At 41.5% G+C, this 27,736-nt stretch overlaps 1 protein-coding gene across 1 annotated transcript; it reads right to left on the minus strand.

The window, feature by feature from the left end:
* CCDC15 (coiled-coil domain containing 15) lies at positions 1–25,941 on the minus strand. The gene is made up of 10 exons (XM_049777942.1): positions 25,834–25,941; positions 20,596–20,718; positions 20,125–20,244; positions 17,229–17,300; positions 15,898–16,020; positions 13,756–13,848; positions 11,199–11,302; positions 3,210–3,380; positions 2,780–2,928; positions 1–850 (listed from the first exon to the last, which is right to left on the minus strand). The coding sequence occupies exons 1-10, from the start codon at positions 25,918–25,920 to the stop codon at positions 735–737; spliced, it is 1,158 nt and encodes a 385-aa protein (XP_049633899.1). The 5' UTR covers positions 25,921–25,941; the 3' UTR covers positions 1–734.
* Positions 25,942–27,736: the final 1,795 nt, after the last annotated feature.

The following is a 27,736-nucleotide window of genomic DNA, read 5'->3' on the forward strand; positions in this document are numbered from 1 at the left end:
TACCGCTCTGGCCCCTTGAAGATTCAATTTTTAAAATGTTTCATACAGAAAATGCTCAAGAAAAGTTTTCTTTACAATAAAAAATATAAATATATAAAAAAAAATTCCCTGTCTAAAGTTGCTTGCTGAACAAGAAACGAAGTCATAATTTAAAGAAAAGAGTGTGAAAAAAAAAGTTCACCAGATTCTCCTCATCTCTAATTAAACACAAAGCAAAAAGCTGACAACAGTACAGACTATGACCAAGGCTCAGAGACTCATTTTCATCACCTTTTCAACTTTGTCTTCATAGGTCAATAGTGTCAAGATGCAAAGATTTTGTTTTAGAAAAACAGTGCATGAGATCCTGTGAAGGGTTTCTTGAGATCTCTTCTGATCAGAGTGGAGAAAAATAACTGGACCAAATGATGATCTCCGTTGTGGGAAGGGCACACTAGAGGACAAGGCATGCAAACACTCGCCTTCAGAGCTCTCGCCCGGAGCAACCAGCTCCCAACCCTGAGCAATCATTTTTAAACTAACTTCAATGATGTTTGCAGCAAAGAGGAGGCAAGACCAGAGATGAAGTCTCACTCTTGATCCTGAGGCGGAGGAGGGAGCAATGGCGACCCTATGGCTCCATTACATTGTAATGCGGGACAGGCCTTTCCAGATTCAACATTTGCCCGCTACATAATCTCTCAGGGTTGCTTTTAACAGAAGGTTTGAGACTCACACTTGATTTCAGGTTCTCATTACACTTTCTTTTGCCTGTATGCGAAAATATAATCATGGATGGCCATGCGAAGAGCTCCGTGTCCCTCGGGGATGTCACAGGAATTGATGACGGAATATAGTGCACGGGTATAGGCTGCAAATAAAGGTTTGCACAGTGATGAGTCAAGCTTGAACCTTCAGAACTCTCCCAGTCTGTCTCCTACTAGCACTCCTTCCTACCACAGCCATCTACTGAATAAATATTTACTGAGCACTTAGCCATCTGCCTAGCACTCTGTGAGAATAGAAAAGAAAACGGAAGAACGAACACAAAAAGAATCATTAAATGGCAGTATAATACTGCCCAAACAGAGGCACACACAGCTAAAATGTCTTCGAAAAGTAAAGTTTGGGATGAATGTAAAACTAGTTAGGATAAGATTACATAAGAAATTTTCAAAATTGACAACATAAAAGATGGTCTTGAGGGGATAATAAGGAAAGCAGATATCCTATGGAGAGAAATAAGAGAGAGTGTGTGTGTGTGTGTGTGTGTGTGTGTGTGTGTGTGAGAGAGAGAGAGAGAGAGAGAGAGAGAGAGAAAATGAGAGAGAGAGAGAGAGACAAAGACAGAGAGACAGAGACAGAGAGAAAGAGACAGAGACAGAGAGGGTTTTGAGGACATAAACATGTAACATGTAGGGGGCCAGAGATTATAGTTCAAAGGGCTGGAGCAATGCACTGGTCCCCTAAGAACTGCCAGAACTGATGATCCCTAAATAGAGCTGAAAGTGACTCAGGGACACTACTGGGTATGGTGCAAAATCAACCCAACAAAAAGTATCAAGTGAGCCGGAGCAATAGCACAGTGGGGAGGGTATTTGCCTTGCACACAGCCAACAAGGTTCAATCCCCGGCATCCCATATGGTCCCAAGCTTGCAGGAATGCATAGCCAGGAGTAATGCCTGAGCACCATCAGTTATGGCCCCTAAAACCCCCCCCCCCCACAAAAAGTGATATGTACTGGCAACAGTAAGTGGTAAGGCGGGAGCATCTCTAGAGCCAGAGAACTATGCAGAAATATGCAGTTGGTGCTACTCTCTGAGGAGCCCTCGGGAGCGTAGAACAAAACAGCATGATCAAATCTGCTGTTATGGTGTTTTAATTCACAGAACTGGCAAGAAATTGATGACACACAGATGTAGCATTAGGAATACAAATGTTGGCAGTATTTCCTGTGTGAACATGAAGCTAACAGAAGCTCTATATTTGGTAAAACAATAGACTTATTATTTAGTTGCTTGTTTATTGTGGGGATGGGGTGGAATCCAGGGCCTCATCCACATAAGCAAATGCTTTCCTGTTCAACTACATCTCAGTACTATAAATCCATATGTTTAAAGGTGCATAAGAAAGAGCAAGTTTAGGAAAAAACAGGAAAGACAGCTAGACTTTTTTATAGATGGGATTCCTGATCAATGAAATTCTTGGCTTCATTTTCCTCAGCATCTCATGGCAGAATTACAGCCTATCTGAGTGTTAGATAATGTTAGAGTACTGGGTTCACAGAAATTCAAACAAGCAGAAGCCTACTTGCATAATCATAAATGCTTTAAGAGTCCTCATTTTCAGGAGGACCTGGAACCCCATTTTCTTGACTGTGAAGCTGGAAATATTTCCTCCAAATTAATGGAGATAGAAAGATAACAAATCTTGAAGAGAAACACAGTTCTCTGTCACCACTTTGATCAGTTGTTTCGGAACTCAGAGTTGTTTTGGAAAAGCTGTAATTGTCTTAGGTATATATAAGCATTTAATGAATTCTCAATCACTGCTATTACTACTTTAATTAATTATTGCCACCAGTCCTCTAAAAACATTCCCTGTAAGGGCTAAAGTGATAGTGCAGAGGGGAGGTGCTTGCCTTGCACAGAGCTAACCTAGGTTCAACCCCAGCATTCCATATGGTCCCCTGAGCACCGCCAGGAGTGATGCCTGAATGCAGAGCCAGGAGTAAGCCTCGAGAGCATCACTAGATAAATAAAATAACCTTACCTCTAAACAAACAAACAAACAACTCACCTTTGTGATTTTTGTAGAAAATACAGTTGTTGGCACAGGTATCAGGGTGAGTGCCCCAAAAATCAGGACTACAGTAGCACAGTGCAGGTAATGTGATACCATACAGCTGCAGCTTCTCATGGATTTGGGCTTGTAAAGCTTCTAGGTACCTGCAAAGACACAGCAAGATCAGACAGTGAGCTGCTGAAAAGAGACAGCACTGAGTCTTTGCTCCACAGGCAGTGCTGACGGATCCTACCCATCTCTGGGCCTTTGATTCACCTTCTAGGGAAGCAGCACTTGAGGGGGTTGGAATGTGGGACTGTCCCAAGGAGATGCTGCATAAGCAAGACTTGCACCCCCCCACCCCAAATTATGCACCAACAGCCCAATTGTTCCTCCCGGGTGAGTGTATAGAAGGTCAGAGCTGCAGGCTGGACTCCTGGGGCACCTCTGATGCTCCCTTTCCCTCCGCTGCTTCTCTCTGGCTTCTTCAATCTCTTTGAGCCAGAGCTTGTCCTCAGCGCTTGGTGTTTCCCTGGAACTCGGCTCTTCAGAAGACCTTTTCCTTAGCAGCCTCTGCTCTTCGGCACGGCACTGCTGCTCTTTCTTCTTTTTAATTCTGGGAATAAAACCAGAGCATGGGAAATTAATATTCAACATCTGCTTCTAAAGTGCCTAATTCATAAAATTCCTGGAAATGAGGAAACCTGTGTTATCAGCCCACTGCCTGAGCTCACATACGTGCCTCAGCCTCTTGAATAAATCAGGCCAATGGTTATTACTCAAAGAGAGTTTTCCTAAAAGAATTCAAGTACGAGCTTTCTAAAGTTAAAACTACCAATAGAGCTTTGGCTTTCTGCTAATAGGAACAATGAAGATGCCAGAAATTTCCACAGAGGCAGCCTGAGCTGAGGTGGACAGAGCTGAATATCCAAGACACAAAGACAACAGGAGCGACATCACAGTGGAGAGAACATTTGCCTTGCATGCATTTGACCTGGGTTCAATCTCAGGTACCCCATATGATCCCCAAAACCTGCCAGGAATGATCTCTGTGAGCAGAATCTGGAATAAATCTGGAACAGAGTTGGGTGTGGGGTCCTCCTACCAATCTTTAATTAAAAAAAATTAAAAGCCAAATAGATGAAGTGAACTAGTGAGGTACCAGAGGACACAAATTTCTAGTTACAGGCCGAGTTTTCAATGGTAAGAGAAATGGCAAAGATACAGTAAATCCAGTCAATGTCATCACCTAACTAGACTTCACAGACATTCTTCTGAAACACCCTGGTAGAATATACAGCATAGTATATATTGTGAAGAATATACAGTATAGGACAGCAAAATACACATCCTGCTAGTGCAAGGTTATTGAACTTTGCACATCTACTAAGATAAAACATATTCGGAGCCATGAAACAAATGTTAATAAATCCAAAAGGATTCAAAAGTCTTACATAGCATATTGTTCTCTGACCTCAACAGAACTAAATTACAAATCATTAACAGAGGGGCCAGAGATATAGCACAGCAGTGTTTGCCTTGCAAGTAGCCAATCCAGGACCTAAGGTGGTTGGTTTGAATCTCGGCATCCCATATAATCCCCTGTGCCTGCCAGGAGCTATTTCTGAGCACAGAGCCAGGAGTAACCCCTGAGCGCTGCTGGGTGTGGCCCAAAAAACAAAAAGCAAACAAACAAAAAGAAATCATTAATAGAAAAATCCTTGTGAAGGGGCCAGAGAGATAGCATGGAGGTAAGGCATTTGCCTTGCATGCAGAAGGACAGTGGTTCGAATTCCGGCATTCCGTATAGTCCCCTGAGCCTGCCAGGAGTGATTTCTGAGCATAAAGCCAGTAGTAACCCCTGAGTGCTGCCGGGTGTGACCCAAAAACCAAAAAAGAAAAATCCTTGGGAAATGCCCAATGTCTGGAAATTAAATAATACACTTCTAAAGAATTCCATGATCTAAAATGAGAAAGGGAAAATTTAGAAAACATTTTGAATGTAATTAAAATTTATTCTCTTTCTGCTAAAGAGAATTTAGTAAGAAATGTACAAAATCCCAATTATATACGTTTTTCTTTCATTTCCCTTGTGTCCGCTATTGAGAACCCAAATACTTATGACCTCAGTTACCTTTAAAGCATTTTTATGGCCTTGTATTAGTTCACAGTTACCTCCAGACACTTGGCCAAATGACACAGTGATGAAAAATAGACATTTAAAAGAGACATTCAACATCTTTATTTATTTAGGAAATGTAAATTAAAACCACAATGAGAGACCTACATCCCTTCTCAAGTGGTCAAATTCAAAGATTGGCTGTATTGGGTACTTATAAGGAACAGAGGAACTTACATGTTCTATACTGCTGGTGTTAATATAAAATGGTGCAACCACCTTAGCAAAGTCTTTAGTCACTTTAACAAATGAAATATATATATACTTTATAATTATGCCATTCCATTCCCAGGAAATCACTCAAAAGGTAATGATATCTATGTAGGGGTTTATATGAGAATGCTCACAATAGTTTACCTCTAATAGCTAAAACTGCAAACAATCCAAATGAATGTCTAGACAAATTGTTCAGCCACGCATCACTTGACAACCGGTATCACCTCCTGAGAAATGTCTGTCAGTGGTTTCTTTATCTTCTAACAAGCAGAAAATGCAAGGACATAATCCTAGACAATTACAGCCTACCACACACCAAGTCTGGATAGAAATGGTTGAGAGGGAATGTTGTCATATGGGGCTCATCAACGACCAAGCTGGTGACTGGAAATTGGCTAACTGATGAACACATAGCTCTAAAGGGATTAGTTTCAGCAGTCATAAAGAAAATCATTTGATAATACAACAGCAAGGATAACTTTCCAAAATAATTAATTAAAGTGTGGTAAAGGAGCCCAACACATGAATGCTTGCTGTGTGGTTGCACTAATCTATAGTGTCAGGCAGAAAGTAAGTCAGGAGTGACCTGAGGAGAAGAGGACAGGGAGTGGGAGGGGAAAAAACTGCCAAGGACATGAGGAGACTGAAGAAACTTGGGGAGTGATCGCTTAGCATTTTCACTACAGCGGTAGTTGTGCGTGTGTGTAAATAAATGCCAAAGGTCACACTTTTAATGTGCACAGTCAGAATCAGAAAACGTGAGTCAAGACCTTTTGTTAAAAAATGGAACTGATTCAAGTCTAGAACTTAAACACATGCCGATAATGTCAGGGACTAAAAATTACTTTGAAACAAAAAAGCTATTGTCTTATGAACCGTGGCATGAGGCAAATTCGACTCACACCTCTTCAATAAAGCATGACGCCAAAAACTCTGGGCTTCTGTTCATTTATGACAAGAATTGACCCCCGGAGAACTTTGGGCTTCCTTTTAGTCAGGTTAACACAGGTTTGTGTTTAAAATCAGGAAGTTATCCTACAAAGGCCAGGAACTGTGAGTGAAACTTTGTCTATCCCAGTCTTGACAGCTTCTAGAAGAGGGTGGCAGTGCCACTTTAAACAAGAGTTTTCTTACAGGCATGTTCCTGTTTTTGCCTTTAGTCCCTGGGCTACAACAAAGTTTAACTGAGAATTCCTCAAAGAAGAAGGACAGAAATGGAGCTTTTAGGATATGACGGTCATGAGAGTTGAGGCAAAAAAAAATCTCAGTGCTAAAACTTGGCTACAGAAATCATTTCACACCTGTGAAAAATCAATGTTTAAAGACAGATAAGGTAGTGTGCTAAGAAGGTGAGAAAGGTAACAGGGGAATAGGCTAGCACAGGTGATGTACATATTACAATTGCCCTTAAAATATATTTCACTTTGCTTTCAGAAACTAGAATGTGTGAAAGAAGCAAAACACTGGATGGCAGACACTGCAATTGGAAAAGATGGGCCTAAGATCACAGGTTTTCTTGGCAAGGGATCTGTCTGCATGCACAAGATATTATTCCAAAGAGAACCAGTAGAGTATTTTGAAGACAGTCATATTTGTCTGTTCAACAAGCCACCGCTGGCAGGAAAAATATAAACAACCTGAAAAAGAACTTTCTGTAAATAATCTGGTTTATTTTCAATACTGAAATTTAAATAAAGTCAACTGAATAACAACAAAAAATCTGAGTTAATAAAACCATTTTCCAGACTAATCTCTGGTAGCAGCAAATGCTAAGCTAAGCAAAATAAAACGTCATCATGGCTTTGCCAATGGTTGGTAGTTTAGGCGTAGGAATATTAAAAAAAATGCTAAAAATCAGTTCCTTCCCCTCTTGCTCTGCCCATTCATCTCCAAACAGTTAATGTCAGTGTCTAGTTCCAGCTGCCTCACTTAGGCCAATGTGCTGTAAGACTCATCAATCACTCCATGAGATGACTCTAAGACCAGTCACTTATACAGGCACTTAAGACGTCTGACACATACACTCTCACTGGGAGCAACACTGCTCACTCAAGAGGGTAAAATACTTCAAGGCTAACAGATTTGGGGGACTAAAGATAAAGTGCAATGGTTTAGGTGATTGCCTTATACCTCCAGTTCTATCCCCAGCAAAGCAATATGGTCCCCTGAGTCCCACCAAAAGTGATCTCTGAGCACAGAATCATGAATTGTTTGGTGCCCCCAAACAATCTCCAACACCTCCCTCTCAAAAAAGGTCAGAGTACTCAAGCAAAAGCATTTTCCATTCCTGCCTACACACCTTTCCCCAGGTGTGGCAGGTATATCATAGTCACTGAGAAAGTCCTAGCTTTGGCATTGAGGGTTCCCCAGATCCAAACCTACTGACCAGCCTGACAACCTAACAATTTCACTCAGTAGTTTTTGAGGTATTTCCCTGAAAAAGAGACCTAAAATTTTTGTTAAACTCAGATTAAGAGGCATTGCCAAACAGTCTCACACAGATCATAAAATGTCAGATGTAGGAGAGATAGTACAGTGAGGAGGGCACTTGCTTTTTACAAGGCCAACCTAGGTTTGCTCCCCATAACTCCAGTCTCCCAAGTCCTACCAGGAATGATCCCCGAGCACAGAGCCAGGAGTAAGCCCGAAGTACTGGCAGGTGTGGCCTCCCCCATAAAACGTTTATATAAACAATTATTCTAAAATTAATTTTTTCTAATGTCTTTTATAGCTCTTACACAAATATAACTCTTAGTTGACATACAACAGACCTGAAATCAATATGCTGTTTCTATTCCCAAAGCACTGACATGAATATAATTACAGTTATATATAGCTCTGATTATGCCAAAAGGTTTTCTGAAACTAGTTTGGATCTTGGTAAAAAGAAGTGAGAATATACAACATTAGAAATTAATAAAATTGCTACAATGGATAATTGCCTGACCAAACAAAAGCTGACATCAATATATATTTTGATGTGAATATATTCTGATACACAGAATACTAAAGTTATCACAGGCAAATTGCAGCAAAGATTTATTTTTTTTATAATTCCAATTCAAAAACTCAATCATTTTCCATGTAGGACATACCACCACTTTCTGGGAGAAATGGACAAAATAAGACCTAGAACCAAAAATAAGGGCTATCTTCTTTTACTCTAAGCATTTTCTTTGGGAGGGGAGGTAGGGTTTGGGCCACATTCAGCTGTGCTCCTGACTAAGTCCTAGCTCTGTGCTCAGGGATCATCCTGGCAGGGCTTGAATGACCATTGAAGTTCAGGGGCTCAAACCCAGGTCAGACACATGCAAGGCAGCGTTTTTTCCACTATACTATCTCCCCAGCCCCTCTTCTGGTTTTCTCGTTGAGAAATCACTGACATTTTCCAACATCAATGTTTTCAAATAAAAATGTATGTTGCCTCTATGATTAAGAAATGAATTTAGGGGCCGGGCGGTGGCGCTGGAGGTAAGGTGTCTGCCTTGCCTGCGCTAGCCTAGGACGGACCTCGGTTCGATCCCCCGGCGTCCCATATGGTCCCCCAAGAAGCCAGGAGCAACTTCTGAGTGCATAGCCAGGAGTAACCCCTGAGCGTCACAGGGTGTGGCCCAAAAACCAAAAAAAAAAAAGAAAAAAAAAAGAAATGAATTTAGGGGGGCCGGGCAGTGGCGCTAAAGGTAAGGTGCCTGCCTTGCCTGCGCTAGCCTTGGACGGACCGCGGTTCGATCCCCCGGTGTCCCATATGGTCCCCCAAGCCAGGAGCAACTTCTGAGCACATAGCCAGGAGTAACCCCTGAGCATTACCGGGTGTGGCCCAAACCCCCCCCAAAAAATAGAAATGAATTTAGGGCCAGAGAGATAGCACAGTGGTAAGGCATTTGCCTTGCATGCAGCTGACCTAGGATGGAACTGGTTTGATTCCCAGCATCCCATATGGTTTCCCCGAACTTGCTAGGATCGACTATTTGAGCACAGAGCCAGGAGTAACCCTGCATCGTTGGGTGTGGCCCCCAAACCAACCAATTAATAAATAAGTTAACTAAAAAAAGGAAAAAAAGGGTTTGGTTTCAGGTCTAAAGCTGTAATTTGTGGGACAAAGTTCTCAAGGGCATAGAAGAAATCTTCCTCTTTGTTATGCCAGGATTAATGTCTAATGCCTTAGAGTCAAAATTTTTGCCTGGTGATCTTTTTTCTTTCAGTGTTCCCATTTCCTGAGTTGTATAGTATTCTTCCTTTATACTGTCTGAAGCCTACAAAAATCACATTTCTGACTGTATCCTCTGCTTGTACTTCCTTGAAGCAGTGAAAAATCCCAATTTGTAGCAAATAAACTTACCCTTAACTGTAACTCAAGCCATAGATTCTAGAACTAAGCAGGTCTGAATCTTATCAATTCTGAGAGGTCAAGGATATGGCTCCTGATGCCCAGCCCAGCTTATCAGAGGCCCTTAGTAGGTGGGGAGCTTGTCCTACCAGGAGTGATCCCTGAGTACAGAGCCAGGAGTAAGCCCTGGGCACCTCGAGGTGTGGCCCAAAAAAACAAACAGAAAAGGCCCGAGTTCTATTGCCAGCATCACATGCCTCTTCCCTACCAGCATGACCAGTGTGCACCAGGTACATCCTGAACCACCGGGCCTGTACCATCAGGCAAGCATTGCTGGGAGTGGCTCCCCCAACCCCTAGTACCATTCCTGTGGGCCCTATTAAAAATATTATCAATTCTATCTCATAGTCTAAATCCACTTCTTCATTGCATCCCATCTCTAGCCTATGTGAGAGACCATGTTACAGATTTCCAAAGAGGTTAAATGAAGAAACCAAATAAATCCAGGGCTGAATCCCAGTTCTGCCACAAACTAAATACAATCTTTATCTTTGGCAAATTACTTAACCTCTTTACAGCTCATTTCTCTTGTAAAATGAAAAAATAATTCAGATGACCTAAAAATAGGGGTTACTGAAACGAGAAAACGATGTGTAATGACTCTGAAAACAAGCAAAGTGCCGACTGTATGACATTCTGGAAACATTAAATTATAAAGACAGTAAAAAGATGAGGGATTTATAGGAGTTAGGGGGAGGACAGAGCACACAGCAAAGCACAAAGCATGCTTAGAGCAGGAAAACCACAATGGTAGATGCTTGTCATTATACATTTGTTCTAATTCATAAATGAACAACGTCAAAGTGAACCCAGGAGGCTGGAATGACAGCATGGAGAAAAGGGCTCTTTCTTCCTGTGCACATGGCTGTCGGCTGTCTCGTGTTCCAACCCCCACACCACAGATATACCCCTGAGCCCCATCAGGAGAGATTCCTGAGTACAGAATCAGGAGTAAACCCTGAGCAGGATCAGATATGTGTAGTTGAGAGGTGGGATGAAGAGTGGCTACTAACTTAAACTCAACACGGGATGACAATGATGTGCCACAGAGGTATATCAGTAGAACAAAGTAGCATCACAAGGGTATAGGATGATAATATTGGCAGAGGTAGTCCTGGGGTGGTGAGGGAATCAATGGGAATTTCCCCATTTCTGCTGAACTTGACTATAAATCAAGTTAAGTTTGTAGAGAGAAAATATTCTGTAGATGAGTAAAAATTACTCTTGGGGGCCAGAGAGCTAGTACAGAAGTTAAGGTATATGTCTTGGTGGATAAGCCTGGTTCAATTCCTGGCGTCACATGACAATCCCCCCCCCCCCCCAAAGCATTGCTAGTGTGGTCCTGAGGGCGCTGAGGGACACTGCACCTATCCAGGCCTAGAATCACCAGAAATGAATGGCCCTATGAGCATTGCTTGGGAGGACCACACCAAAACAAAACAAAAGAAGACAAAAACCATCATAACAACAACAACAACAACAACAAAAAATACCCTCTTGACCACCTTTTAATAGCCCTATCAGATTAGGGAAATTTTTGTTTTCCACTGTGATTTATAAAGCAAAACCACTGCGTGATTGTTTCTAAAACTTATTTTCCAAAACCATCTTAACTGGTCATTATGGCACTCGATGAAGATCAAAGAACTTACCTTTCAACTTTTTTTTTAAACTCTTTTTGCCTTTGTTGTTCCTTTACTTGTTCCCTTTCAATATCCATAAAAAGCCGTCTATATCTCAGGAACTGCTGTTGACGCTAAAGGAAAGAAGTTAAAATAGTTAAAATTCTGTGTTCAGGGAACTTTCCATGGCAGGAAAATATTCTTGTGCCACCGATGAGAAAACTATATGATACAGAAGTTGCATGGAAATTAATTCTTCACTTCCTTCCTTCTATTTAAGTGATTCAGGATACCACATACAGAAAACAATTCAAATTTTCAAAAGATGTTGTTGGCAAACCGGAGAAAGAAATAATTTGAGTCTGCCCTTGGTATGATCCTGTGCCAACATATTTGGGGTTGTAAATATGTGCTAACTTATATTTGCCCTGTATTCCCAATTAGTCAGTGACAAAGATGATGCAAAACTAAGAATGGGAGAGGTATTTTATTTTATTTTTTAATATAATTTTTATTTTTATCATAGTGGCTTACATATCGTTGACAATAATATTTTAGGTACATATTAACATAAAATCAGGGGAATTCCCATCACCGAATTGTCTTCCCTCCACCTCTGTTCCCGTCCTACTTCCCATATCCTCTTCCCTCACCCCCCAGGGCTGCTAGAGTAAGTGGTCCCCTCTCTGCCTAGCTTACTACTTAGTGGTCTTACACCTGTTTGGTCTTGGTACCTCCCTTATCCCACCCCCCACTTGGGAGGCAGGACTACATAGTTCAAGTTATGTGGTTTTGTTTGAAGAAGAGAAAAGTAATAACCTGGAGGAAAAAAAGAAAAAAGAATCAAATACTCCAGAAATGGGCAGAGTTCTTCTTTTTTTTTTTTTGTGGTTTTTGGGTCACACCTGGCAGTGCTCAGGGGTCATTCCTGGCTCCATGCTCAGAAATTGCTCCTGGCAGGCACGGGGGACCATATGGGACGCCGGGATTCGAACTGATGACCTCCTGCATGAAAGGCAAACGCCTTACCTCCATGCTATCTCTCCGGCCCCCAGAGTTCTTCTAAAGGCTTTCATCCTTGGTTTGAGAGATGAAGGGGATAAAGAAGGTGAAACACCACAACAGTACGTAAAGAATTGTCAAAATATCCAGTGAGCATTCCAAAAAAGAAAAAAGAAAAAAAGAAAAAAAGAAAAAAAAGAGGTAAGCACCATATAAAAGCCATGGTATTGAGATAAAAAATGTGGCAGAGCACATAAGAAAAGAAAAGAAGAAAATAAATAAATAAATATAAATGGAGACATCCACTTCAATAGCCAAACCACAACAATGAAATTAACCAAAAAATAGGTAAGTAAATAATAATAATAATAAAGTTGTTTTGTGCTTTTTTTCCCCTCCTGCAGATGCACAGTAAATATTGGGGTCATTCGAAAAGGAATTTCCTTTGCCTAAGAGATACAGGGTTTCTCCACCCTTGAAGTATATTGTCATGGGATTAACTATAGACTCCTTTCAGGTTCATTTCAGGAGAGGTATTTTATAACAGATCAAAAGTCACTTTGCTTCATGTTAAAACACACTACAAAAGCATTCTGTATTCTAGCCTACTCTGTGGAAAGACAAGACAGGGTTAAGGAATATGGGAGCTTCTGACTTCTATAGGGCAGAAAGAAAACATAACAGTAGTACTGACTAGGATTCATCTGCCTTTATCTCTGAGTCACTATGGTCTCTTCATTGACACAGACTACTGAAGGGGCACTGGCAGAGGCAGACACAATTTTGACACTGAGTAATTTGTGCCCTTTTGATAAAAATTATCCATCAATTTATAATCAACAGCTGCATGTTAAAAAAAAAAGCTTCAAATCTATCACTTGATATCATGTGATACTAATTAAGCACATTTCATTTGTATCAGAGTTTATTACAAAATCAAATGTGGAAAATATTTTCATTTAGTCAATATTAAAATTGAGTCATGTAAACTAAGTTTTTATTTAAAAAGGTTTTTTTTTTTTTGACTTTTTTTGGTTTTGTTTTTGGTTTTGGGCCAGCTGTGATACTCAGGGGTGACTTATTCCTGGCTCTGCATTCAGGGGTCATTCCTCCTGGTGCTCAGGGATCAAACTTGGGTCAGCAATGTGCAAGACAAATGTCCTTGCACGATCGCTCTGTACTATCACCCTGTACTATCGCTCTGGGACTGATTTAAGTTTTTTTTAAAGAGCTAAAACTAGGGGCTAGAAGGATAGTACAGCGGGTAAGGTACTTGCATTGTAAATGGGTTTGATACAGAGGGTAAGGGACTTGCATTGCATTTGGGTTTGATATGGTCCCCTGAGCTCCGCCACAAGTTATCAAGTTATGGCAAACAAATAATAGCTATAAATAAAAATTCTTACTTTAATTATATTCTGGGCAAATAATAATACATAGAGAAAAGCACTAACATTAGATCTGATAATTAATACAAAGAAACATTAAATCATAGGTGCTCAAAAAAGTTTAAATTTAATAGCCCTATGAAGTTATATTATTTATAGTATAAATGCGTGATATTCTAAAGCATTGCCATTCCAACCTCTTTCTTGTCTTTTTCTTGATCTGCTCCAGACTGAAATGCCAGAAGAGTCTGAGATTCTGCTTTCAGTCCTGACGGATGTTCATCAGAAACCTATTAGAAAGTCCAGTTACCAGGGTAAAATTGCCCAATGTTAAGTCTACTGTTAACTCAATAACTCATAGTTATGAGTTACCAATAACTCATAAGTTAACTCATATAAGACATGGTTATGTTCTAAATGTGTGAAAGGTCTCACAGAAATTTAACCTCCCTAAAAACAGTGGTTGGGTATTAGCTAATTCCAGGTCTGCAGAGATTGCATATCCAGAACTACCACAAATAATGAGAATTGAGAATGCTTCATAGGACTATTATAAGTTATAAGTTAAAGAAAACATAAAAAAGGAAAAAAAATTATTCCAGTGGATTCACTGCCTCTATCTATGAAATGTGTGGGACATTCTTAATAAATAATAATAAGTTATTTACTTGCTTTAGATAAAATTTGAAAACATTACACAGCAAAAAGCTAAAGCTTGGGGCCAGAGAAATGGTACGGGGGGAAGGCAGCTGTCTTGCACACGGCTGACTCACGTTCTATTCCTGGCACCCCATTTGGTTCCTGGAGCCCCAATGGAAAGGATCCCTTAATGCAGAGCCAGGAGTCAGCCCTGTGCACTGCTGAGTTTAGGCCACACCTCTCACCCCCCCTAAAAAAAAAAAACCTAAATCTCATTTTCCCAAATCAATCTTGCCTACATAGTGGAACTTGCTCTGCCTTCTAGCGGATGGACAGAAAGCATAGCACCCTTGTAGCCCCGAAGGCCACTACCTATCCCTGGCTGTTCCAGTGATCCCTTTAGGGGTGGGGTCACCTATTTCTGAAGCACTGTGCTAATTGAGGATTGTTTCTGGACTCTTTTTGCTATACTAAAAATAAAACTTACTCTCCCCTTTCAAAACAGTAAGAAAACTCCAACTATGGGCTCTAAAGAATTTAAGCCCACTCTGGGCCCCTCACTGGTCACAACCATAAGGTGTAGCCCAAGGGGTGCAGAACGCCAAGGTCAATAAGCTAGAAAAGGTGTCCTCGTCCTGTGCTTCGATTGGTGCAGGTTCTTAAACACTGAGCCATGGTGGATCTGTTACCACAGGGCAGCTTCTGTCTTCAGTATGGAAGGTTTGAGAAAATGAGTTTGCAGCAGAAGCCAGAGAGTTTGAGGCTAGAATGATCAGGGTGGGCATGCCTGACAATCTTCAGAAGGACAACAAACGCTACAAAGCAGCACTTTGGACCCAGCGGTGGTCATAGACTCCGAGGGTGAATATGGTATAAATCTGTGTCTCCCTTATAGGCTGGATTCTCTGAGATATTCTCTTGTGAGAATGGACTGATCTAGAGTGAAGGATGATGACAGGTCAGCAGGAGGACACACTATAGTTCAGACCACACTGACCACACACTCAGGGGCGAGGATCATCCTCCATGCCCCGCCAAAATCCACCAGTGACTTGTGTTGCTCAATGGCGTTGTGCTCTGTGCCAGCTGCCCAAATGGGGTGCTACATGATCTATATCTGTGGTATTTACAACCTAAATAATGGCCAATATCTAAGAGGTGTCCGGCTGAATACTTTGAACGACTCATTCATTCATTCAAAATGTAGTTAGCAAGAGATTCCTTGGTAGGAGGCCCTGTACTGTCTACACCCCAGGAACCAAAACAGGTTTGGGGCCTTGCTGCCTGAGGATTACAGATGACAGAGAACAGAGAAATAAATTATCACAAATTATATTGTATATTGAGAAGGAAACAAGACTGGGAAAGAGCAAGACAGAAGAGCAGAGATCTCTGTGAGGTAAGGTGATCAATGCCACCTGTTAAGATGCTGGCACTATAATAGATTAGATAAACTATAAGCACTATAATAATATAACAGGCCAGATAGACTATGAGCACTATAATATAATGGGTCGAATAAACTATAAGCACTGTAACAGGGTAGATAGACTATAATACTTTAATACAAAGGTCAGATAGACTATAAGCGCCATAATATAAAACAAGAGGCTGCTTTTTCTCTTAGCTTTATGAGACCAGGTCAACCTGTACTTGGAACCAGTCTGACCTCACTGTTTAGACCGTACGCTGTGTTCTACCTGCTTTCTTCTGGAAGTCTCCTTCTGAATTTTTGGTGGAAGCTGCTCATAGGCATTCATGAGCAAGTCCTCTTTCCATCTTTCAGCTGTCCCAACAGATGATTGCTGCCTGCTGGATAAGCTCTACAAAGACAAAAGCAGAGCTCGGAGAGATGGCACATGGGTAGGGTGCTTGTTTTGCACAATCAACCCAAGGTCAATCCCAGCATCACATAAGGTCCCCTGAGCACTGCTAGGAATGGCCAAAAAGTGAGAGCATGAGTGAGAATGGAAGTGAAGGAGTGAGAGAGGAGTGAGAGAGGGAGAGAGGGAGAGAGACAGAGAGAGGGAAGGGGAAAAGAAAGAAAATGGGAAAGGGAGAGGAAAGGGAGTAGACAAGTATTCACCCAACTGCGTAACCAAGTGAACAGATCCCAGCAACAGTGACAGCCCTGAGAACATTTCAATAGGGCAGGTCAGGCTTTTCCTCTCCAAGATCAGGTTCTCCCTTGAACATGTACCTCACTTGCTAGTCCCTATGTCTCTTTCCTGCCTCTTTCCACTCTCTTGATTACACATTTCCTCCTCTTACTCTCCCCTCACATCTTTCTGAGCAAGTTTCATTCAATTAAACTACTTTGCTTCACCATAAAAAAGACTAAACAAATATAGAAGAATAGTGAAACACTGCAGCATAAAAGTAAACATTATATTTCTGCCACATAGACCGTAACTGTATCTGCAAAGCATGTCCCTTCATCTATTAAACAAGGAATAATAGTGGCACCTACCACCAAGAACTCAGAGAATGAACAAAAAGTTCTAAAATCATTCTGGCTATGTTAAGCATTTTACACTATAATCTGAATTCAAAATATTCATACTGCTGACAGTACTAGAGAGATATCTTCATCATCATCACCACTGCTGGAAGCACAGCTTACGAGACTAGCTCACACTCAAGTGGAATCTATTTTACTTGCTGCTTACTCCTTACTATAATTATTCTCCTGCTGTCTGCCAGAGACTAAATCCAAGATTTCATGTACAACACATCTGTAGTATTCCAGAAATAACAACTTCTTTTCCCACTTCTCACGTGTCATATTGCCTGAGACCTACCCATGGTGTGGGCACTAAAGGCAGTGTATACACAGAAAGAACATCAATGGCTTCTACTGTACAGAGACTAGGGCAATAGAACCCCTCTAAGAAAGAGACCTGGAGTGCTCTGGATAGATCCTAATGGATCACAGACCTGTCTCCCAAAAATTTAGGTCATTGCTTTCCTGCTTGCCAGATCTTTCTCTACCTAACTCAGAGAGTGGTGTTCAATACTTGGCCACACATACTGGCATTCCAGGTGCGATCCCTGTTTCAGTAGCCCATCTTTCAGCACTCGAAGGTTGCTTGATGTAAGTATCCTAAAGGGACAACAAAACACAAAACCAACTTTTAAAGTAGAAATGTTGGTTCGTGATAAGACCAGGAACTTCAGTGACAATCTCAGAATGATACAGAGAGAATCATATAGCACAGTCAGGGACTAAACATGTGTATGCTCTATATAAAATTTCCAGACAGGAGCCAGAGAGATAGCACAGTGCGTAGAGTGCTTGCTTGCATGCAGCTAAAAAGGTCGATCCTAAGAATCCATATAGTCCCTCGCAGGCAAACCCAGGAATGATGCTGGAGTTCAGTCAGGAGTAATCCCTGGGCATCACCAGATATGGTCCAAACCAAAATAAATAGAAAATAAAATAAAAAAAATACTGGAAATAGTAGGAAAAAATGAAACTCTTGCATGTGTTCCATTTAGCCATGCTGATTTTATGTTTTTGTATTTTTTGCGGCCACATCTGATAATGCTGGGTCCCTCTTAGTACTGCTCAGAAAATAATGAGGTACTAGGGATCAAGTACTGAGCCCATAAAGAGCTTCTTTTGCTCTCCATCAGAATTGGGTTTGAACGGGGCTGGAGTGATAGCACAGCGGTAGGGCATTTGCCTTGCATGCTGCTGAACTGTGGCAGACCTGGGTTCAATTCCCGGCATCCCATATGGTCCCCATAGCTTGCCAGGAGTGATTTCTAAGCACAGAGCCAGAAGTGACCCCTAAGCACTGCTTGTGTGGCCCCAAAACCAAAACTAAAAAAAAAAAAAAAGAATTGGGTTTGGAGACCAGCTTCTGGTTTTGGTTGACTCCAGCTGCCAAAGAACAGAATTGCGGGCCCGGAGAGATAGCAAAACGGCGTTTGCCTTGCAAGCAGCCGATCCAGAACTAAAGGTGGTTGGTTCGAATCCTGGTGTCCCATATGGTCCCCTGTGCCTGCCAGGAGCTATTTCTGAGCAGACAGCCAGGAGTAACCCCTGAGCAATGCCAGGTGTGGCCCAAAAAACAAAACAAAACAAAACTAAGAACAGAATTGCTTCCATAATTACAAAATTTATGAATTTCAGAGTTTTGCAGCTAGGAACATTTCACTATTCATTCACCAATATTATAAATAATGCCTCCTGTTTAAACCAAATGAGAGATGTTTGACTGAACCTTTCCTATTTAGTATATTTTATTTTACTTTATTATTTGGGGGGCACACCTGGTGATGCTCACAGGTCACTCCTAGCAGTGCTCAGGGAACCACATGGGATGCTGGTCACCACATACAAGGCAAGGCCTCCCCCACTGTACTATGGCACTGGCCCTAGCATTATTTTAAAATAACTAACCCTGACTCTATGTTTCCCACATACCATCTAGTCTGACAGGTGCCAGGCACAAGTCCAGCAATTCTGTCCTCTGTCACTCTCTAAAAAGTTGACAATTCTCCTGCTATATTCACTCTGCCTGTTCTCTAGAGGAGGCTCGCTCTGGTTTTAGGTCTGACATGTTGTTGATACTCCAGAGCAGTGGTCCTCATATTGTATTTGTATTTGTTCCTGTTTTGTTTCTTCACTTCAAAATAAGATATATGCAGTGTGCATAGGAATTTGTTCATAGTTTTTGTTTATACTATAGTCCGACCCTCCAACGGTCTGAGGGGCAGTGAACTGGCTCCCTGTTTAAAAAGTTTGGGGACCTGGGGCCGGAGAGGTGGCGCTAGAGGTAAGGTGTCGGCCTTGCAAGCGCTAGCCAAGGAAGGACCGCAGTTTGATCCCCCGGTGTCTCATATGGTCCCACCAAGCCAGGGGCAATTTCTGAGTGCTTAGCCAGGAGTAACCCCTGAGCATCAAATGGGTGTGGCCCAAAAAAAATTAAAAAAAAAAAAACGTTTGGGGACCACTGCTCCAGAGGTGATTTCTTCCTTCTCTCTGATCTCACGGAGATGACAAGGGTTGTTTGAGAATTGTGGTCTCTAAAAGCAACTAGCACAGGAAACCAATTGTTTAATTTTACCAGATCAGTGCTATTCAGAAGACTGTCGACTTCACTGAGAACTCCCAAGAAAATGCATCAGATGAGCATATTCTGGTATATCTGAATCTGAATGGAACTATTATCCATTTAGCACAACTTTGCGAACCCTAACTTTAAATTCCCACATTGTCTATAAAAAAAAAATCTTTACAAACTAATTTCCCCTCATTACTCATGTAGCAGCAGAATGCTTGTGATATGGTTGTATATTTCCACACCAAGTGTAGTATAATTGGAGAAAATTATGGCGTCGAGTAGAGGAAAGGTTGCACACGGTTGATCAGGTTCAATCCCTGACATACCATATGGCTCCCCTGAACCCACCAGGAATGATGCCTGAGCACAGAGCCTGGAGTTAGGCCTGAACACCACCATGTATGGCCCAAAAACAAAACTCAAAATTCAATTAATTGATTGCTTAATTAATCAATTAAAGAGCCCACTTACAAAATAAGAATATGAAAGTGATTTCTCTGCCACTGGAATGACAGAACTGACTTAACTAATATAGTCACCAAGATCAAGCTCCTCTGTACCAGTTAATGAGAATGTACAAAACCCAATTACTTTTTTTTTTTTTTTTTTTTTTTTTTTTTTTGTTTTTTTTTTTTTTGGGCCACACCCTGTGACGCTCAGGGGTTACTCCTGCTATGCGCTCAGAAGTTGCTCCTGGCTTCTTGGGGGACCATATGGGACGCCGGGGGATCGAACCGCGGTCCATCCTAGGCTAGCGCAGGCAAGGCAGGCACCTTACCTCCAGCGCCACCGCCCGGCCCCAAAACCCAATTACTTTATTTGTTATCTATTCCCCTCTGCCCCCATTTGTTCTACCTGGTCTCTGACGAAGGCAAGATTCTGGTGTTTAGGAGAGAGATGCTGATATTTAGATGGGGAAAAATCTCTCTGTTTTTCATTTGTCATAGAAGCATATGGCTCCCTGAAGCGTACTTTCTAAAAGAGAAAACAATAAACTGTAAATTGCTCAGCATTTAGTAAGGGATGAAAGCAATATTTTAGGCTTAATTGAGAGGAGTATTTGTCATTTTTTTTAAACTCAAGAGTAGGAGTAATAATATGGGATAAAACTTTTTGGAAAGCGATAAGTATGGCTTCGTCAGTTCCTCAGATAAGCTAAAAGCAGAAAATTTATGGGATCGAAGTACAGACCCAGAGGAAAGGTTGCCCAAAGGCTGATCAGGTTCAATCCCTGACACACCACATGATAATCCTTGTAAATTCCAACCCAAACTGTCAACAACTCTTCCCAGGCATCTCTTTTTCTCTCTCCTCTTTCTGGCTTACTTTGTCTCCGAGGGAAGCCTCATCTCCGTAACTATCTAGAAAACTCTGATGGACAACCAAAGGACGCGCCTCTCTCCTGCTCCTGCCTAGCGAAATGGACACTGGCTGCTTTAAATATGCTTCCTGAAAAGAAGAACAAGCACAAAATATTAACTGCTCACTCAAAAAAAAGTTAGACATTAATACTTCAGGTTGTAGCAAGAGTTTGAGTTAAGAGAGATCAGAGTATAAATGAACACCTTATGAAAAGAAATAAAAGAACAGTCTTTTCCATATGAACCCAATACAACTCAGGCTTAAATGAAATATAAGTAATTTCTAAGGAATATAAAGTCATAGACTTTATTTCTTAATAAAATAATTTTTTATGGAATGTAAAACAAATGTCAAGTAAATATTCCACATTTACTTATGTGGAATATAATGTCACTTACTTTCTTGGTGATCTATTTCTTCTTCCTTTTGGTCTAATTGGGAGTCCAGAGAGGGGGCTGGCCTTGAAACCTGGGGGAGCGAGACAGCTGGACCCGTTGCGGATACTCATTTAATGTTTTTCCAGCAGTCCAAGCAGATGATGGTTGCCTAAAATATTTCTCCTAATGTTTTAAAAACAAACAAACAACAAACAATGAGTTGTCCAGACAGAGAAAACATGTAACTGAGATTTTGAGAAGTTATTCTATCTCCTTTATCTCCTTCCTTTTTTATTTTTTTGTTTCTGTTTTTGGGCAGTGCTCAGGGGTTACTCCTGGCAGGCTCAGGGGACAAATGGGATGCTGGGGATTGAACCTGGGCCTATCCCAGGTCAGCAGTGTGCAAGGCAAACCCCCTATTGCTGTGCTATCCTCTGGGCTCCTCCTTTTCCATTTTATATTACCTGATATCTAGGTAGAAAATCCTCGTGGCTCTTGGGTAAAATATCCTGATCTTGATAGGTGGATAAAATATTCTGGTTTTTAGATAAAAAAATCCTGTTCCTGATACTTGGCAGGAATATTCTGCTCACTATGAAGAAAATCCTGATCCTGATATTTGTGCAGAATCTCCTGGTCTTTGAGTGGAGGAATTCTGATCTGGAAAGTTAAATAGAATATTATGGTCCTGATAGGTGCTTGGCCTACTTTGGTCTTTGAAATAATATGCTGATCTCTGGGGCATAAAATTCTTGTCCTTAAATTTTGTGTAGAATATGCTGGCTTTTGAGCAAAAAATCCCTTTTCTGTAGGTAGAAAATCCTGTTTTTCACGTTTGTGGGGAAAATATTGGGCCTTCAAATAAAACATCTGGTTCTTTAAGTAGAATATTCTGGTCTTCATATCTGTGAGGAACATTCTGGGCCTTTGGGTAGAAAATCCTGGTCCTCATATTTATGAGAACTACTTTGGCCTTGAACTAGAAAATCCTGATCTTAGATAAAAAATCCTGGCATTCATATTTATGAGAACTACTCTGGCCTTTCATTAGAAAATCCTGATCTTAGGCAGAAAAACCTGGTCTTCAGATTTATGAAGAATATTAAGGCCTTTGGCTAGAAAATCTTGTTCTCAGATTTGTGAGGAATATTCTGGCCTTTGTCTAGAAAATCCTGGTCCTCATATTGATGAGAAATACTTTGACCTTTGGCTAGAAAACCCTGATCTTTAGATAGAAAATCCTGGTCTTCATATTTATGAAGAATATTATGGCCTTTGTTAGAAAATCTTGGTCCTCAGACTTGTGTGGAACACTTTGGCCTTTGGCTAGAAATTTCTGGTCCTTATATTTATGAGAACTATTCTGGCCTTGGACTAGAAGACCTTGATCTTTAGATATAGAATCCTGGTCCTCAGATTTGTGAGGCATATTCTGGCCTTTGGTTTGAAAATCCTGGTCCTCATATTTGTGAGAAATACTCTGACCTTTGGCTAGAAAAACCTTGATCTTTAGTAGAAAATTCTGGTCCTTATATTTGTGAAGAATATTATAGCCTTTGGCTAGAAAATCTTGGTTCTTAGACTTGTGAGAAATACTCTGGTCTTTAGCTGGAACATCCTGATCTTTAGGTAGAAAATCCTGGCCCTCAGGTTTCTGAGGAATATCCTGGCGTTTGGATAGAAAATCCTGGTCCTCATATTTGTGAGAAATCTTCTGGCCTTTGGCTAGAACATCCTGATCTTAGGTAGAAAATCCTGGCCCTCAGGTTTCTTAGGAATATCCTGGCGTTTGGTTAGAAAAATCTTGGCCCTCATATTTGTGAGAAATCCTCTGGCCTTTGGTTAGAAGATCCTGATCTTTAGGTAGAAATCCTGGCCCTCAGGTTTACAGAGAAATATCCTGGCGTTTGGATAGAAAATCCTGGTCCTCATATTTGTGAGAAATCTTCTGGCCTTTTGCTAGAATATCCTGATCTTTAGGTAGAAAATCCTGGCCCTCAGGTTTCTTAGGAATATCCTGGCATTTGGTTAGAAAATTCTGGTCCTTATATTTGTGAGAAATCCTCTGGCCTTTGGTTAGAAGATCCTGATCTTTAGGTAGGAAATCCTGGCCCTCAGGTTTCTTAGGAATATCCTGGCATTTGGTTAGAAAATCCTGGTTCTCATATTTGTGAGAAATTCCTCTGGCCTTTGGTTAGAACATCCTGATCTTTAGGTAAAAAATCCTGGGCTTCAGGTTTCTTAGGAATATCCTGGTGTTTGGTTAGAAAATCCCTGGTCCTCATATTTATGAGAAATTCTCTGGCCTTTGGCTTGAACATCCTGATCTTTAGGTAGAAAATCCTGGCCCTCAGGTTTCAGAGAAATAACCTGGTGTTTGGTTATAAATCCTGGCTCTCATATTTGTGAGAAATCCTCTGGCCTTTGATTAGAACATCCTGATCTTTAGGCAGAAAATCCTGGCCCTCAGGTTTTTTAGGAATATCCTGTGTTTGGTTAGAAAATCCTGGTACTCGTATTTGTGAGAAATCCTTTGGCCTTTGGTTAGAACATCCTGATCTTTAGGTAGATAATCCTGGCCCTCACGTTTCTTAGGAATATCCTGGCGTTTGGTTAGAAAATCCTGGTCCTCATATTGTGAGAAATACTTTGACCTTTGGCTAGAAAACCTTGATCTTTAGGTAGAAAATCCTGGTCCTTATATTTGTGAAGAAATATTATAGCCTTTCGCTAGAAAATCTTGGTCCTCATATTTGTGAGAAATCTTCTGGCCTTTGCTTAGAAGATCCTGATCTTGAGGTAGAGAAAATCCTGGCCCTCAGGTTTCAGAGAAATATCCTGGCGTTTGGATAGAAAATCCTGGTCCTCATATTTGTGAGAAATCTTCTGGCCTTTTGCTAGAATATCCTGATCTTTAGGTAGAAAATCCTGGCCCTCAGGTTTCAGAGGAATATCCTGGCGTTTGGTTAGAAAATTCTGGTCCTCATATTTGTGAGAAATCCTCTGGCCTTTTGGTTAGAATATCCTGATCTTTAGGTAGGAAATCCTGGCCCTCCAGGTTTCTGAGGAATATTCTGGCATTGGGATAGAAAACCCTGATCTGTAAGTAGAAAATCCTGGCCATCAAATTTGTGAGGAATATTTTGGTCTTTGGCTAGACCATCCTGATCTTTAGGTAGAAAATCCTGTGTCCTCAGATTTGTGAGGAATATTCTGGTCTTTGGTGAGAAAATTCTGATCTTGAGGTAGAAAATCCTGATCCCTAGATTTGTGTGTAACATGCTGGTCTTTGGATAAAAGACCCCGCTGTCTATATAGAAAATCCTGGTCCTTATTCCCTGGCCTTCTGCTAAACCTTTGATAGAAAATACTGCTTTGAAGATTGGAAATCCTGAACTTCCGAACCAATTCTCCGATCTTCTAGACCAGTACTCTGGGATTCCAACATAATACCCTGAAATTTTTGTCTCCAAAGTCTGTGCTTTGGGCTCAGTGGCGTGGGCATCTGGCCCAATAGTCCTGAAATTTCTGTCTTACTATCCTTGGTTTCCGACAGATTACTTTGTGCTTCTGGACAAATAGTCTGAAAGCCTGGAGATGAAACTGCTTTAGCTTTTCTTTGTCCCACCACAGCAAATAAGGAATTTTTGAGGTTGTACTTTCTAAAAAGTGAAAATAAACATCAAATATAGAATTATTAGATAGTAGTGACAGTCTAGGTTTCTCACATGCTGCCTAAAACAATATTTAAAATATAGTCTATAGGCCAGAGCAAAAGCATAGCAGGTAGGGCATTTGTCTTGTATTAGCCAACCCGAGTTTCATCCCCAGCATCCTATATGTGCCCCAAGCCTGCCAGAAGTAATTTCTGAATGCAGAAACAGGAATAAACCAAGTGCTGCTGGATATGGCTCAAAAAACAAAAACAAACAACAAAATAAAATATAGCCTAGCACACAGCTGACTAGGTTAGTTTCCTGGTACTCTACACGGTTCCCCAGCAATGCCATGAGTGATGCTCAGCAAAGACAGGAATAACCCCTGAGCACTGCTAGGAGTGGAAAAAAACACTTCCTTTGTCTCCTGAGTCCACAAGGAGTTATCTCTGAGCAGAAGTAAGCCCTGAGCACCACTGGGTATGCCCAAGATACAAAAAAATAAATATAATAAAATGTGTGGTTAAAAAAAAAAAGTGTGGGGGCCGGAGAGATAGCATGGAGGTAAAGGCATTTGCTATTCATCTGCCGGAGGTCTTTGGTTCGAATCCTGGCGTCCCTTATGGTCCCCCCCCGTGCCTGTCAGGAGTAATTTCTTGAGCCTGGAGCCAGGAGTAACACCCCTGAGAACTGCCGGGGTGTGACCCAAAAACCACACACACAACACACAAAAAAAAAAGTGTAGTAAGGGTCAGGTTTAGGGCTTGAAGTTCCAACTTCACATGGCAAGGGTCCCAGGCTCAATCCCTGGCACCAACATTCCCTCCCTGATCCCAGAAATGGCAGACAGCCACTGGTGTTCCCCCAAACACCACCATGTTTGGCTTTGGTGGTCCCAACACTGAGGCTCGAGAGAACTACTGTACTCTGGGGGCCTACCAATGAACTATCACATCCATACCACCCCGGGGGAGGAGGGATTACTCCCGGAAGTGACTTCCAGGTCCCATGTATCATCTGGAAGCCTCCCCCACTAAAATATGGCCAAACAAATGACTAGGGTAAAAAGTACAATTTGTCCTGCTCAATTAAACAGGTTCTAAGCCTGTTCTCTACCAGATGGAGCCTCTCTTGTCTAAACTGTCCTACTGTCTCCTTTCACATCAGACCTGGACTCTGAAGAGAGGTGTGCTCCCTTCTTCAGAAGGGAAGTCTTGCTGGTAGGCCCCAGTACAAATTCTCTTGGCCTTTTTCATCAGGAAAAACAGATGAAAATTCTCTGGTATTCAGATTCCTGAAGAAAACAAAGAGTCAAACAACTGTATCAAATATAGGTGAAAACGCTATGACTTCAGGTCTAGGCTTTAGAACACTGCTATTAAAATTTAAGTAGTAGAGTCACGAAATGAGGTCATTACAAGACAGTTAAAGACTGGAAGTTATGGGAGCATTTATAGATATACACTGACCTTATAAAATGTGTACCCCATGTTTATGGAACTCAGATAATAATTAAGATTGCAATGATGCTTACACTGATAGCTAACTGATTTGTGTCATTAACAAATGACACAAAACTCATTTTCTCTAAATTGGTTTTAGAATATAAAAAAGAATTATAGAATATTTCTTTTACATCATGTTCAAAAAATTAACTCAAAATGAATCACAGACCTAAATGTAAAAGCCTTAAAATTGTGTTAAGTTTTTTTTTTATAAAAAAAAGCATAAAATGGGGGCTGGAGTGACAGGCACAGTGGGGAGGGTGCTTGCCTTGCACACGGCCAACGGGGTTTCAAATCCCTGGCTATACCATATGTGCCCCTGAGCCTGCCAGGAGGATGACTCTGAGCAGAGCCAGGGAGTAAGCCATGAGGAACCACTAAACAAAAATAAATAAATAAAAAGATATATTCCATGGGCCTTAGCAATGAGTTCATTTTGATGCTCTACCAAAAACAGAAATAAGCAACAACTAAAAAATGATGACTTGGGGACCAGAGTAATAGTAACTTCGGGGAAGGGAATTTGCCTTGCAATTGTGCAGCCTAGGTTTCAGTCCCCTTTTGCATCTCCATTAGGTCTCTGAACTGCCCAGTAGTAATTTCTGGGCACAGAGCCAAGAGTAACCCCTGAGCACTAATGGGTGTGGCCAGAAACGAAAAGTACAAACAAGATAAACTTGCTATTCCAAACTATACCAAAAAGAAATACCAAAAATAAATGAATAAAACCCAGCGGGAATGACTGACTGGTGGTGGAGGTCGGGCAGTGGGGGTTAGATTCTGTCCTGTCTTGTCCGGTCTAAAGTGCTTCATTAACATCAACCATTCTCCAGGTTGCCTTTCCAGGAAATTCTTCTTCTGGAAACACATTAAGGGACTAGAACTAAACTGAACCATCATTTTCCTCTAGAGAAACATCCCTTTTGGCCCCCTGAGAATGGACAGAGTAAGATGAAGTCTGGGAAGCAAGTGGTGACTGCCCCACTGATCTCCAGCTTCTGCCCCCCCCTCTGGAGCTCATATACTGTGAAAAGAAGGGAATGGAGTACTAATTCCCCTTCAACCTTCTTTCGAGATCTTTCCAGGCTGAAGCCATATTCCCCATCGCATGCACAGCAATGTCTCCCTTCTTGCTACAGGCATGTCTGTTAGTACAAACCCACAATATTGCCCCAGAGCAGATGAAGATCAACCTGCAGCTGCTCATGTGCAGAAAAACCCACTGGTACCCAGGAAAGGCCTGCTTGGGTGGCAGTGGCATCAATAATCTTGAAGATGCCCCTACCCGGGCCACCCGGGGGAGCCTGGCTTGGGACAAGGCTCACTCAGCCCTGCAGCAGAGCCTATACATGAGGACCTGGAGACCCAGCCTGATGGCAGAAGTGCACGAGGCCTTGGGGTCAGTCCCCAGCACTGTCTACATAAGTCCTTGTCACTAAGCATGCCAGGAGTGGCCCTGGTGGCAACCAAGCACGGTGAGGAGTGACCACACTGCCACAAAACTTCATGCTTCATATAGCAGCATTGAGAAAGTGAGAAGACAGAACCAAAGCAGGAGAATAAGGGC

Source organism: Suncus etruscus, chromosome 8 (genome assembly GCF_024139225.1).
Source record: "Suncus etruscus isolate mSunEtr1 chromosome 8, mSunEtr1.pri.cur, whole genome shotgun sequence".
Lineage (NCBI taxonomy): Eukaryota > Metazoa > Chordata > Mammalia > Eulipotyphla > Soricidae > Suncus > Suncus etruscus.

Excerpts from the sequence above, each read along its gene's own strand:
- CCDC15 (XM_049777942.1), bottom strand. The coding sequence starts at position 25,920 with ATGAAAAAGGCCAAGAGAATTTGTACTGGGGCCTACCAGCAAGACTTC. Across the intron at positions 17,301-20,124 it reads TTGCCTTCGTCAGAGACCAG|GATACTTACATCAAGCAACC; the intron begins GTAGAACAAATG and ends TTGTCCCTTTAG. Across the intron at positions 851-2,779 it reads TTTCTACAAAAATCACAAAG|CCTATACCCGTGCACTATAT; the intron begins GTGAGTTGTTTG and ends CTTTATTTGCAG.